Source organism: Plectropomus leopardus, chromosome 3 (assembly GCF_008729295.1).
Source record: "Plectropomus leopardus isolate mb chromosome 3, YSFRI_Pleo_2.0, whole genome shotgun sequence".
Classification (NCBI taxonomy): Eukaryota; Metazoa; Chordata; class Actinopteri; order Perciformes; family Serranidae; genus Plectropomus; species Plectropomus leopardus.
The window spans coordinates 3,760,941-3,775,373 of NC_056465.1; the positions used below are offsets into that span (position 1 = coordinate 3,760,941).

The 14,433-nt window shown below is 39.8% G+C and overlaps 1 protein-coding gene across 1 annotated transcript in view; it reads left to right on the forward strand.

The window, feature by feature from the left end:
• LOC121962737 (inactive N-acetylated-alpha-linked acidic dipeptidase-like protein 2) overlaps positions 1–14,433 on the forward strand; it is a 498,032-nt gene that overhangs the window by 438,921 nt on the left and 44,678 nt on the right. Inside the window, exon 14 of the mRNA XM_042513024.1 lies at positions 11,059–11,152. Within this exon, the coding sequence (XP_042368958.1) occupies positions 11,059–11,152 (94 nt within the window). The remainder of the gene's footprint in view (positions 1–11,058; positions 11,153–14,433) is intronic.

Sequence of the window (14,433 nt, forward strand, 5' to 3'; positions counted from 1 at the left end):
CTGCGTAAAGTAAGTAAACAGAGGAATATGATTATTTCACAGATTAACAGTCTCACTGACTGCTTCTACTTCTTGAATATAGTAAGTATAGTTTCAGCAAATATAAATGTTAGCAACTAGAGCTTAAGTAAATATAAATGTTAATACCTGCAATTTCGTCAGTTTGCACAGAATGGCATCTGAATTCTAATTATTGTTTTTCTATTGATTTGAGACTACATGGTATACTTGTTTCCCACCCAAATTAGCACATGCATGTGTGTTTTTTAAAGATGGGAAAACCTGCTAGAAATAGATAATAGATTCCCTTTCCATTGCCAGTAGACCACAGCTCTGTACACAGCTCTACAGCAGACAACTATGCCTTTCTTTTTTTTTTACCTACCAGTCTTGTATTATATCTTACTGTCTGTTTGCTTCTCTGCTCTACCTGCTTATATCTGGTGGGTTAAAGTGCAAACACAAATGGGTCTTTGACTTCCTGGAAGTAGTTGGTTGACAATAGGTAAGATAGTTAATAGCTAAAGAAAACTCAGTTTGTGATGGCTATGAAGGAGAGAAATATTTTCAAACTGAGTTAGTTTAAAGCAGTGTTGTGAGATTTCTCTGTACTCATGTTGATAAATTTAGATCAAAGCTAGGGCTGGCTGAGGTCAGAATTTGATTATCAGACCATCTCTGAAACTGTGAGTCCCCCAAAGTAAATGTTTTATCACATCTAATTTTAGGTCAGTGGAGGAAATGACTGTTGACTTTTATTCATAAATTTTGAATTAATCTTGCTTTTTGAAATATACCAGAATAAATGCAACCAAGTACCAATTCATTTCCAATCCACACCAAAGCAAACAGAGTTTTCAGACACAGTTGATTTAACCTTGAGCTAAAGTGACCATACAGGACCACAGCAGTCAGACTCAGATCCAGCACAATCTCACCTTCTTGACTATGAATTAAAGTTTTCCTGAGATACAGACAGAATGTAATAAAGAAGAAATAGTTCAACAAAGAGAGGAAGAGAGATAGAAATAAGCTATGCAAGGATGGAGAGAAAGTTTAAAGTGGATGTAAAGGAAGTGTCACCAGCAGCTTTTATTGAAACACAAAGATCATTTGGGCAAAGGTCAACTGAGTGGGGGATTTTTTCATAATGTCAACATATTAAAAATGTATGGAACAACATGTTCCAGTCCAAATGTTAAAGTGACATTTCAGATTTGTGCCCTGTGTTTATTCTTTTAGAGCATATCACAGTTCATGTTGACCAGCACTCTGAGAGAATTCAGAGTTTTGCCTGGATCAGTGGATTAATGTATTTTATTGGAAGTTGACAAAGTCTTTGTAGAGATTAGAATAACACTGTATTCTCTACATAATCAGCTGTGTTACACAATCCAATTTATTTAACCTACTTTGATAAGGTATAAACTCTTCCATAAAAGAGCAATAGTTTGCAGACAGTTATTTGACAAGAGTCAGTGGTACAAATACTTCTTAAAAAAACAAAACAAAAAGACAATGTGAACTTATTGTCAGGAGTTTGCTCACAGACAGTTTGCAGGTTAGCTCACTTGAGGAGTATTTTCTCCCCTTAGTGACTTAATAAAATGATGTACAATCCTGAGGGCAAAACGAGAGAAGGAAGTAATCATCCAGGTACCTACAGACTCAGAGAGACATCATGACTGACTAGTACTTGCATTTTCCTAGCTTGCCTGCATGGTAGCTATCAGCCTATCAGCGAAATAGTTAGTGATATAACTAGTCTTGCTATTACCTCTGTTACCAAGAATCTAACATTGCCTGGCCTGACTTCTAGAGCCTCAAAATTTGCCCCTTATACCCCTTTCCCACCAAAATTAGTACATGCACGCAGGTATGTCCAACATGGGTAAACCTGCTAAATATAGGTGATAGACTGCATTCCGCCGCAGCAGACCAGTCTGCCTTTGTGTGTGTGTGTGTGTGTGTGTGTGTAAGAGGGAGGGGGGGGTGTTTTGTTGGTGTGCCTGTGCCACGTCACAGACAGACAGGAGAACAGATAAACAGTTGACAGCAGCAGGAACAGAGGTCTTTGAAAACTTTTCAGTGGTTTCTTCTCTGTATGTATCTCTTACTTTTTCAGTGTCTCTTTCAAACTCAGTGCAGAATGACTTGTAATAATGTTTTAGTGCTGCTTAGTAGGAGACAGAGGGTACTTAGTGACAGCACGTCATTGCATCTCGCAGGTTAAGGACCTGAAATTAGCGCTTCCACCCGCTTGTTGTGTTCCCATCAATGCTGATCAGAGCCAGAGGCGATAGAAACCTGTATCTACTGCAGAGTCATGTGACCCGAATGCCGATTGTATGCAGTCACATCGTATTAAAAAGATGTTAGCTGTTTTTTTTGTGCAGGGGGAATGAGGCTTTAAGTCGTGTCCATGGCATCAGTATAATGAGCCCACAGGCACCCTTTAGCATCTGTATGGGATGCAGTGAGCTTTCAACAACACCAGTGTAAACCCATTCGCATAGAGTGCAAGAGTTTGTGGTGTGGGGCATGGAGAGGTGGATGGTTTTACCAAGCACAGGACTTTGACCTAGGAAACCAAAGTTCATTTCCCATGCAAAGGTCAACTTTGAGTTCACCTACTTTAACCACAGATGTTTCTTGACCCTAACCACTATAGTTGTCTAAACCTAACCACCGACCACTTGCAAGTTACATGAGTGGACTCACCTGACTTACGACCAACCACTTCAACGTGAAGATGCAGAGCAACAGGCTGCCCAAGTGTCAAAATATGGCACATAGGGCTAACGCTGTTTTTCAAAGAGGCACGAATGAACTTCTATGTGCCACTTTCTGGTGTGACCTGGTCCTTATACTTCATTTTTACATGTTCATAGGTACCTAGCTGTTGCATAACAGCCAAGTGTGGCAACCTCCAAGGCTGGAAAATGAAACCAATACAGAAGTGCCAAAAACTGCAGTTCATCTAATGGCTACTTGAGGCTGGCTCAATGAAAAAGTCATGTCACAAAAGTCATATTTTACGTCACAATAACCATTTGGAATGATTAAAATGGTCTGTTTTTAGTTTTGACTATTAGTACCTTGGTCATAAACTTAATTCGGAGTGGTCATGAAATTTGACCCTTGGTGAGATGAATATGTATATAAAATGAATAATTCCTTCCTCTATGCCAGGCGGATTCACAGAGACAGTGACAACATCTGCTTGTTGTTTCATCAATGAGATGTAAGTCAGACCAATGGTAGTGATTTCATTAAAATCTAAAAGGTCAGGTCAGGAGAGTAGATAGGGGGAAGGAAGGTCATGACAGGAGAAGAAAAGAGGAAACATGAGATGAAATGCTCAGGCTAGTTTGTCCTACCTTCCACTCCACTCCAACTGTCATCTTTCTTTAGTTTGGATTGTCTTTTTCTTTCTGTTATGTCACAGCCTCTTTTCTGCCTTTCTTCCTCCATCATTATCTCTCCCTCTCCCCTCTCGCTGCCTCCCCTTCTCTGTCTTTGACTCCTCTGCCTAGAAAAGAGACGATCCAGAAATAAGGCCATAAATAAGAAATCAACGGCCTTTTCTGTCCCACCACATTACAGGCTTTTGATGTATGCTTTCTGCAGTAGTATTACTCACCGGCCTCAAATCAATGCTCTAATCTTTCCCCTGCCAGATTGATTTCAGTGGAAGTGACAACAGCGCAGAGAGGTGCAGAACAGATCTGTACACTGTAGGCCATTTTACAAATACTAGCAAAGCAGTGTTATATAGGGACAGCTGCTTAGTTAGATTAAGTAAGGTGCCAGATATCACATAGGCACAGAGGTGTAAAAGCAGAATACACAGTACCTCCTGTTTTGGTGCAATTTTTAAACCCTTTGGGAACCCAAATCACAAAAAAACATTCTTAATGTAATGTAATTTAGGTTCTTACATGCATAATAAAAAGCATCAAAAATGATCAGACATCAGCCTCAATCCAAATTTGAAATATTGTCATTTTCATTTTCACAGTTGCCTGCAGCTGGGTTGATTTGAGTGTGGTTATCCCTTATCCATATCATGTATTATGGATAAACCAATCAAAAATTCAAAGTCAGGTGTCAAGTGATACTAATTTAACATGCCAAATTGAAATCCAATGCTCCTTTCAATGCTGTAGATGTAACATTACCAGACATAGTAATGTCATTCTGGCAAGTCTTCAGCTAACATAATGTGTGCAGCACGCAGTGTTTGTGTTTGTTCATTGGCCAACATTACACAGATCCACACCAGTGAGTATGTAGCAAATAGAAAAGCAATAAAATAATAACAATAAATTCATGATCTGGTACTAGCTTCAGTTAACCCTACAGTGCCTTCCTTTATCATTGCATTCATAGTTTTGATAAAACACGGGTGCATCTCAGCTCTTTTCGCATGTGCTACGTTATGCTAACTGTATGCTAAAGTAATATCAATAACAAAGCATTTTCTAAACGCATTCAGTGACATTCAGAGACAGAGTGACATGCACCATTTTGAGAATCTTCTTTATCTGAAAGTTCAGAGGGTGCGTTCGGAAACACTCAAGAGTGCACTCTGACACTAACTGTGCTGTTGGTGAATTGGGAGCACTGTTGGAATGAACCGGTCCGTTATCCAGAGCAGTGCACTCTGGGAGTGTCAGAGCACACTCTGGGCACTCTGTCTGGGGCGAACGAGCAGCAAAGCGTCGAATATAGTGAATGTGTGATGAACTTAACCATTGGTTAATTCATGGAGAAATGGAACTCTGTGGCTTCAAACAACAGTTCTCTCATTTCAGTGCAGAGCGTCAGATTGGATTTAGGAACACAGCTAGAGTCAGAGGACTGGAACAGACAGATCTCTACCACGCTGACTCTGCTTTGCTCCATGGCTGTCGTCGTGGAGACGAGAGACAGTTGACAAAGGTAGGACCCAAGGAGGTGTCAATCAAAACATGATCTGCCACGCTCACACAGTCTGGAGAAATGCCATTATCCTCAAAATGAGCTGTTTTCAATTTGGTTTTCTAATAGTTGCCGACATTTGTTTTCACTTAGTCTTTTGTAGAAACTTAATGAGACGCTTAACTTTTATATAATATGCACATTCTTACTTCTTCAATGCACATTTCCATGTTTCTGTTGGTCAAACATAGTTTAAATTAACAAAACTCCATGACAATATTTTGTGTGCGGAATATGTCAAAGTTGCATTAATGTTTTTTTTAGCCTCTTGATTGACAAATTATAATCATATGGATTTGGTCAATTTGTGAGCAGATTTGCCTTTTTACATGTTCAGCAGACATGAACAATCAGTCACATTCAGTCTGGTTTCTGGCCAGCTGAGGAAGGTTTTGTAAGTTCACTCTTCTTCAAGCCCTTAAATAAATGTTGAATTTAGTTAGTAATATCCTTATTAGTAGATATGTCCTCTTTATTTGGTTGAAGTGACGACGTCTACTCTGATGATAACATTCCAAGAAGCATGGCGATGGATGTTCAAAACATTCACAGAGGAATTGTGGATTCAAAACTTCCAGATGATCTGCTCAACTTTAGTTATGTGATGCAATAACACCTCTTGTAGCTCCTGCTGCATCATGAGGAAGCCAGTTCCGACTGACAAGCACATAGCATCATGTGACCTACAAAAGCCAAACTTTTTTTTTTTTTTAAATTGACATGTTTCCATTGGGTGTATTATATATTTCAATTTGCGCAATTTGAGGGTTTATGGAAAGTACTGGACGCCAGTGCACTAGAGGGAGGGAGTAAGACATAGATGGCCCTCAATAATCACCACCATGTAGTTACACCAAGATATTACAAATTCATCTGAAAATCACATATTGGTGTCTACGAGCTACATTTGTGAGTGTGACAGCCTGAAAGAGTGCTGTGGCTGTTTCCTCACCTGACCCTGCAGTCCAGTTACTGGCAGTCTGCCTTTCATTCTCACTCCAGTCCTGGTCAGGCTAACCTCCAACACATTCAACCTGATGGCCTGGAGAGAGCGTGTGTGTGTGTTTCTGTGTGTGTATTGTGTGCCACTGAGTGCATGAACTGGGTACTGAGGTTATCATCCAGGCGTCTGCTCAACTGTAGACAGACTTAAGGCTCACTGGCCAGAAATGAAGCAGGTCAGAACGAACACACACACACACACACACACACACACACACACACACAAAGATAGCTGAATTGCATAATGACCTTTACCTTCTCCTCTGTTCTTTGGCTGTGAACCCAAAGGCCCTACTGCGGGGATTTTTTTCTTAAACACTTTTTTTTTTGTACAGCACACTTCTTTTATTATTTTCAGTTGTTATTGAGAGCAGAATGCACTTTAAAAAAATGCACTCTGTTTGTAAACCATAGCTCATTCTCTTCATCACTCTCATATATTTTTGCAAACATATAACAGGAGGGGAATTCATGTTCTGTACATAATGTATAAGTGGCATTAAGTAATACATAAAATAGTGTAGACATCAGACATAAGAAACAAATTTAAGGTTGAAAACTTGAAACCTGAGCAAATTGGCTTAATTTCTCTCAAAAACATTTGAAAAAGGCAATGGCAACTTCAGAAGAAATGACCCAAAAATAGCTGAACAGAAAGTTAGTTAAAATTTAGAGAAAAAAAAAACTGAAAAAGTGCTTAAAAATTATGATTCCGAAACATAATTTTGAATATATTATTATGATACTTATCATCAGTATCATATTTAGCATTATGATACTAAATATAGTTTTAAGCACATTTTTCCCTCGATTATAATTGTTTTGTTTTTTTCACAATATCTTGCAAATTGCAGGACATTTCTTGTTAAGTTGCTCATTCCCTTTTTCCCCATGTTTCAAGTCATTTTGCTTAGAGTACAAAGGCTTAAATACTTGTTGAAGGTTTCTAAACACAGCATAAGAAAAGTGATGTTGATCCAGGCTTTAAAGCGTTAACTTAAATGTGCAGTTCTGTGTTATGCATAATGGCACTGACAATGGTAATGATATGACAGCCAATTTTTTTCACATTTTCAAAAGAGGATAAAACAGTTTTTGAACAAAATGTGCTTGTGGCTACATTGTCTGAGCTTCAGGGCTCTAAGTGGGCATTACCCAGGTCAGCAGCTGAAAACTGATAGCTAGCACTGGTTAGCTAGGTAAGCAAGGTTTCCTTTTGCTTCAAGTGCTCAACTATGCCAAGTTGCATGATGCCTGTTGCAGACATTATACATTATATTTGAAAATGTTGGCATTGTGCTCCTCTGCAAGCAGGAATATGTTCATACATACTGTATAAAATGATTCATATATGACATAGTATAAAAGCTGACTTTGTCTTTGGGTGGTGGTGTGGATGATGTGTTATGTGGGTGAGGTACCTGCCAAGCTGCAGACTGCTATGCAAGACCAACCAACAAAACTGGTTGTGATTTATCAACTGTCACTGTATTTACAGCAGTGTCAGTGTGATGAAAAGCACTTGTGTTTTCAGTCAGACATAGCTGCTTTGCCAGCCCTCAAAACCATCTATTTGAAGCCAAAATATGATCTTTTACTTACCATAGCCAAGTGTTTTTGTAGTCTGAGCCTTGTATCTAAACCTAAGCACACACCACAGCACTGATGAAAGATAAAGTTTCACTGAACACGTAATACATAATAACTATAACGTGCCAATGCAACGTATTTGTGGTTTGCAAAAACATGCAATGCCAACATTTTTTCTTGCAATTGGGTTGATGTCATTGGCTCTCTTACAATTGTATAATTTGAACCATGAATCAGAGTATTATATACAGTGTGCTGGATCTGTCTGCAGCCCGATGGCTGATTGGACCTGAAGTAATATTATTTAATAAGAGGACACTTTGTTGATTTTCGACCAGCTTTATATCAAAACAATCAGGGAAATACATTTAGTTGAACTTTGGTAAGCCTCTTATGTCAAAGGCATCTGCCTACGAGATGCCTTTCCCCCCCCCCCCCCCCACTGGCTCTCGGGCAGTCGCTTGAACTGTAGGCTGTAGTGGTATAAAAAGTATAAAAGTGGATCAAGAGACAGACCCATCTCTCTCTCTCTCTCTCAAGTATAAACCAAGATAATGTTACTGTGCTATCTATTTCTATCCTAAAATGCCTTCAGAAACATATTTTAATGCCCTTTTTGCTGTAATAGTGAGAGTTTGTGAACAGGAAGTGGGTGCCATACCGTTTCCTGCTTGGTGAAAAAAACAAAAACTGTTTAGTTGTAATATAAGATAGTATGTTACCCGCCGGCAGCCATTGTGTTAAACAGATGAGCTTGCATTACGTCACTCACCAGAGAAGCATTTTGCGGCACAGTGCATTCTGGTAGTTGTAGGTTTTCTACCTCTTGAGCAACAGTGAATGTCACAGTCCTTGTTCTCTGTTCTCTCTGGTCATAGAGCACCAATTTTAAAAATAATTGAGACTTGCTACTGCAGAGACAGCCTAGTTTAAAAATATCATCTTTCCAGCAGTGATTTTTTTAAATACACCAATAACATTACAATATACTACTGTCAATGTCAGAAGCACCAAGAACCTCTAGAAAACACTATCTCCGTTTTTTTTTCTACTTTTCCTCTATCCTTTGTCTAATAAAGGCACAAATGTCGAAGAAGACAATAAAAATGATCTTAGTAATAATTTTACCAGAAAAGCATAACAACAAATCACAAATGAATAAAAGGTAGAGGATACATAAGATAGAAGGGCAAAGTAAGCTCTGTATCTTGCAGGATGGTGAATCTTTGTAATGTGGAAATGAATGGTTCAGGGTAAATCATGTGATGTCCTTGGATGATAAAGGTTATTCCAATTATAGTGTGGCACTGAGAAATACAGTTTTCTTGCAGTACAGCAAGGGGAATATTTCCTGTGAGATTGGCACAGTCAAAGTGTGAAAAAAGGTGACCGATACATCAATAATCTCAGCGGTGGTTTTATACAGAGAAGTTGGTTAAAACAGTGAGCTGCAGTGATGTTATACCTCAATAAGAACCCAAGCCGAAGCCATGCCAAGTCCTCTACCTGCTGAGAGAGTGGCCACTAGTGGATCTGTTTGCATCGAGATGACAGACAGTTCGCTGTGAGAGCAGAGCCAGACAGACACTCTTTAATTTGGATGATGCCTCTCAGTGTGTGGTGCCAGCACAAGCAGGAAAATCCATAAATGTTTGCTCACACTGCAGCCAAAGGTGTTCCAATTATTTATTCTCTCTAACATGACAGCTGTTGTCTAATCAGTATGAAAAGCAAAATGTTACACGGACTCTCAGATTTTCAATTTACAATCTGGACCACAAAGGTGTCTGGTGCATAATCAGATCTGAGGCCCGCGACGGCATGGAGGACAAGACACAACATGAATTGACTGATTGAATTGAGGCGTCTTCCTAAGTGCCAATCAGAATCCAAAGGCACATAATTGAATGGTGTTGAAAACACGTAGGAGAAGTGAAGGCATATAAATGGACATGATGTCTCTTGTTATTGTTACTGTGGTACACATCTACACATTTATTTTGAGAACTGCTGTCAGTTGGTGCGGCTGCTGAATACGAGTTACATCCTTGAAGGAGAAGAGCCTCTCAAGAAGAAAACAAACTGAGTAGCAATTCAGATTGTGCCTGAATTGTACAGCTTTTATATCAACACACTAAAGCAGCAGATCCTTGAAGAAGAAAAACAACCAACCTGTACAGAGATGTATTGAAAAATCATGAATCAAAAAAAATATTATTTAATAGTAGTGACAATACTAACAATCAGTCACTTTTTCATTATTTTATAGTACATACAAAGGGTTGTAAAGACTGTACGTGATGTTATGCTCACACAGCAGCAAAACAGTGAACATTTCCATCCATCCATCCATCCATCCATCCATTGTCATGTGTTTAATCGGGGCTGGGTCAGGGCAGCAGGTTGAGGAAGGCACTAGAAACATCCTTCTCCCTATCAACACTTTCCAGCTCCTTCTGGGGGACCCAAGGTGTTCCCAGGTCAAATGAGATATAAGATTCCTCCAGCGTGTTCTGGGTCTTCCCCAGGGTCCCCTACCAGATTGGACATGCCTGGAACACCTCTAATGGCAGGCACCCAGGAGGAATCCTGATCAAATCTCGGAACCACCTCAGCTGGCCTCTTTGACGCAAAGGAGCAGCGGGGCTCTACTCCGAGCTCCTCCTGGATGTCTGAGTTCTTCACCCTATGTCTAAGGCTAAGTCCAGACACCATGGAGGAAACTCATTTTTGCCACTTGTATTCGCAATCTCATTCTTTCGATCACTACCCAGAGCTCATGACCATAGGTGAGGTGGGAACATAGATGGACAAGTAAACTGAAAGCTTTGTCTTCTGGTTCAGCTCCCTCTTAACCATTACAATCCAGTGAAACTCCTGCATCAATGTAGGCGCTGCACCAAACCGCCTGTCCATCTCACACTCTATTCTACCCTCACTCGTGAACAAGACCCCAAGATCCTTGAACTCCTTCACTTTGGACAGCATCTCTCCCCCAAACCATAGGGGGCAATCCACCATTTTCTTGCAGAGAACCATGGCCTCAGATATGGGGGTGCTGACTCTCATCCTGACCATTTTACACTCGCCTGCAAACTGCCCCAGTGCATGCTGGAGGTCATGGTGAGATGAAGCCAACAGATCCACATCATTTGCAAAGAGCAGAGAAGCAATTTTGAGATCCCCAAACCGGACTACTTCCCCCCCGGCTGCACGTTGAGATCCTGTCCATGAATATAACAATGAGAATCAGTGAGAAGGGACGACAGTGGCAGAGGCCAGCACCCACTGCGTACATTTTATTGGTCTTGGAATTAATTGCTGTGCATCTGCTTCATGGGTACATCTTTAAAAAACCTACCCACAACATAATCAGACTTTTTATTTTGTGCTTAGGTTGGACCCACATGATACATGAATGCAGTAGTGGAGAATAAATAAAAAATAACCTTATATAAATCTCTTCTGGTTTTGTTTATACAGATGACAGCAGAAGCCATTCTCCGCCTGGTCAATGATCCTGTTTTGCCATTCTACCCTCTGGACATCGCCCTGGATGTTCAAAACAAACTCAAAGGTAATACTGATGATGATACAACAGTAATGATGGTAGTGGTGATGATAATGCACAGTTTTATGAACTTATAAAGTCTGACCGGACATCAAGAAACCAGCATCCAAAACACAAATCAGGCCAAATGACAAGAGTCCATGATCTATGTACCTTCATGTTACAGCAGCAGCTACTTCATTTGTAATGGTAGCTCATTTAATAATTTTGTATTTTAGTAGTTCTCAGAGGAAATTTCAAAATATCGAGAAATATTTTGCATATCCCGATATAGCCTAAAAATATTATATTTAAATCATATTGCCCAGACCTTTATTTAACTTTACTAAACAGTACTTTATTTAACTTCATACTTTATTCAACATTATAACAGTATTTTATTAAACTTTAATAAAATATGTTTTTCAGTTTATATTTTTGTATTTTATATATATATATATATATCGTGTATCACAATATAGTGTAAACATATTTTGACATTATGTTAAAGCCATATCACCCAGCCCCAACGTGATGTTATAGGTCAACTAGAAGAAGGTCCAGTAGCAACTAGCTGAAAGGGGGCATATCACCACCTACCATGACGAAGTCAGGCATCAATAAACCGATTCTCCCCTGGTGCTTTTTTACTGGGACAAGGACAGTAGTCCAATTAAATAGCCTAAGTGAGCTATTAATGTAGCTTGACTTAACTGAGCATGTAAACATACTGAGTGAGTCTATTAGTTACAAAGAGCCAAATATTTTCCTCATACATTCGACTTCTGTGTAGTGAGGGACTGTTAGCGACACTATGGGTGCATCCACTTTTGTTTTACCTCCATATAAAGTATTAGCGCCTCCAGTATAACTGTTGCCTTGTTTTCAACTTGATTGTCTGATGTATGTGTTTCTTGCCTTGTTGAATTCATTTTTGGGGGGGAAGTAACTGTGATTTTGAGATCTCATCACTTACTTTGGTAAGTCGAATGTATGAGGAAAATATTCGCCCACAAGCAGGGCAGGTCAAAGTTGAACGGGAAAGTCGGCCTGACCTGTAAGCTGTGGATGTTTACAACGAGCAGTGACAGTTTTGCCATTTGCTCTAGATTTTTCTCCCAAATACATTTGGGTTTGTTTACAACCTGTGTGATCATCCGACGGCTTCTATTTCTTTCTCCAGCTGACCTTTTTTTTAGCACCCTTGCCACATTTTCAAATCTCAGAGTAAACCTTGATGCAGTTGCACACAAAGTAAATGGAAAGATGTGAACAGATGCATGACTTTGCAGGCTTTTGACAGCGATATTTGATTCTGCACTGTGCAGCAAACAAGAGACTTGGATTCCAGACAGAACATTACATTATGCACGGCATGGAGTGTTTGTGTGTGTACGTGTGTCTAGAGTTGTGTTTGTGCATACATTTGTGTGTGTGTGTGTGTGTGTGTGTGTGTGTGTGTGTGTGTGTTTGTGCGTAGCTGCTGTTCTGGACTTTTATGCAGAGTCATAACTCATGTCCACTGTCCAGCCAGCCAGCTTGAGCATCAGTCCCTAATACCCTCCCCCTCAAAAATGAACACTCACAGTAAGCACAATGACATACTATGCACACACACACACACAAACACACCTGCACACACACTTTCCCCTCGAGCCTCTCTCCCATAAGAATAATTTAGTGTTGTTTTATGTATTTAGCTGAACTTACCAATCTCTCCTCTCATGATTCTTTTATACAGTGACCTTTAGTTCTGCATCAGTGTATTTCAAATCAAGTGCTCACCATCCTTCCTGTTTCCTCCTGCAACCTCAGAGCTTCAGAGGCCTCCTGTGAATTCAATTATTAGTATAGACATTGAAAACTGTTGAAGGCTATATATGGCATAGGCTGTCATGGGGCTGACACAAATAGAAAAGCTCTCCAAGATCACAACAACAACAACTTTCAGTTATGTAGAATTTTACTTGAATCACTTAAATACCTGCAAAGGAACCATAGGAACTGCACAGGCCATCATTGTAGTCTCAACAGTCAGCCATTTCTCCTTGTATTCCTGGGAGCCATTTTAATGCTTTTCAACTAAAGAGTCCCAATATATTTATGGAATGCACTTTGCATCTGCACTCTTATTTTGGACATGTCCAGCACATGCTTTTACAGGAGGTATAGGCTTTACATTTTGGTTTCTCTCTTTGCCATTTGAATATGTAGACTCTTTTGCACAACCTAATGTCTCAACTGATGCTATGCCATCCATGTATTTTTTCGTCCATTGCACTACAGTTTTTTCCATTTGCTGTTGTTGATGTCAGTTCACACAGCCTGCTATACATAACACAATGTAGGAAACACACATGGATGTTTTTGAGGAGGGTACGGCCTAACATAGTCACATTCACCACAGAGAACCCCATGAGTCCTAAGACCCAGAAATCCATAGCACTTCAGCACCTCAGTTCCCTCTTCTCAGAGTCAATAGGTTTTCCGAATGTTTGTGTTTTTTTGTTAGAAATTTTAAATAAGGTCTGTGGTTAACACAAGCTGAAGAGACTTTCATATTTTGTTCTTTGACCTAAAATACGTCAGTAAATAAACCACTGTGACCTTTTAAGCTTTTATGAGTCTTAAAAAAGACGGTTGCTAACAAGTGGCTAAGTGAGACTTTGGCCTATAGAAAAATGCCATCCCTGGGACACTGTATAGGTTGTTTGCACATGACATCACATCACCGCGAAAACTGCAGATAGGGGGCAGGAAGTAATTTATGCATTGAAAAACGCCATAAAAATGCCAAAGTGTTGTGCTGTGTCCAACTTTGCCAACTGGTGAAATCTGGAAAAAACTATTTTCGAGTCCCCAAAGTAGCAACATATGAAGGCGAGAAGTTTAAAAAACCCACAGAGAAATGGTGGCAGACATGGATTAAAAAAATCAGTCTAAAGTCTGGAGAAGTGGAGTCACTTTTCTTCACTTCCTGCCCCCTATCTGACTTTTGCACATCATTGGGATCACATGACTGCAAACAAGCTATTGATGTGGGACACCAGCACAGGAAGGGGGGCTGTAGAGGCTGCCAACACCTGTACGCTACGCTCATAATTCAGCCACAGTAGGCTGATAGTGAAATTTAGGGTACTGTACATTTCTAGGTTACTGTCTTAGCTAGCCTCACATCACCAGACCAAATTACAAAGGCTTATTATTCTGGAACTTCTCAGTTTATTTTTGATTTCCAAGTGCGTTATCAACAAGCATATAGACCAAATACTAATGGACACCACTAAATAGACTTACTAATTTGTCTA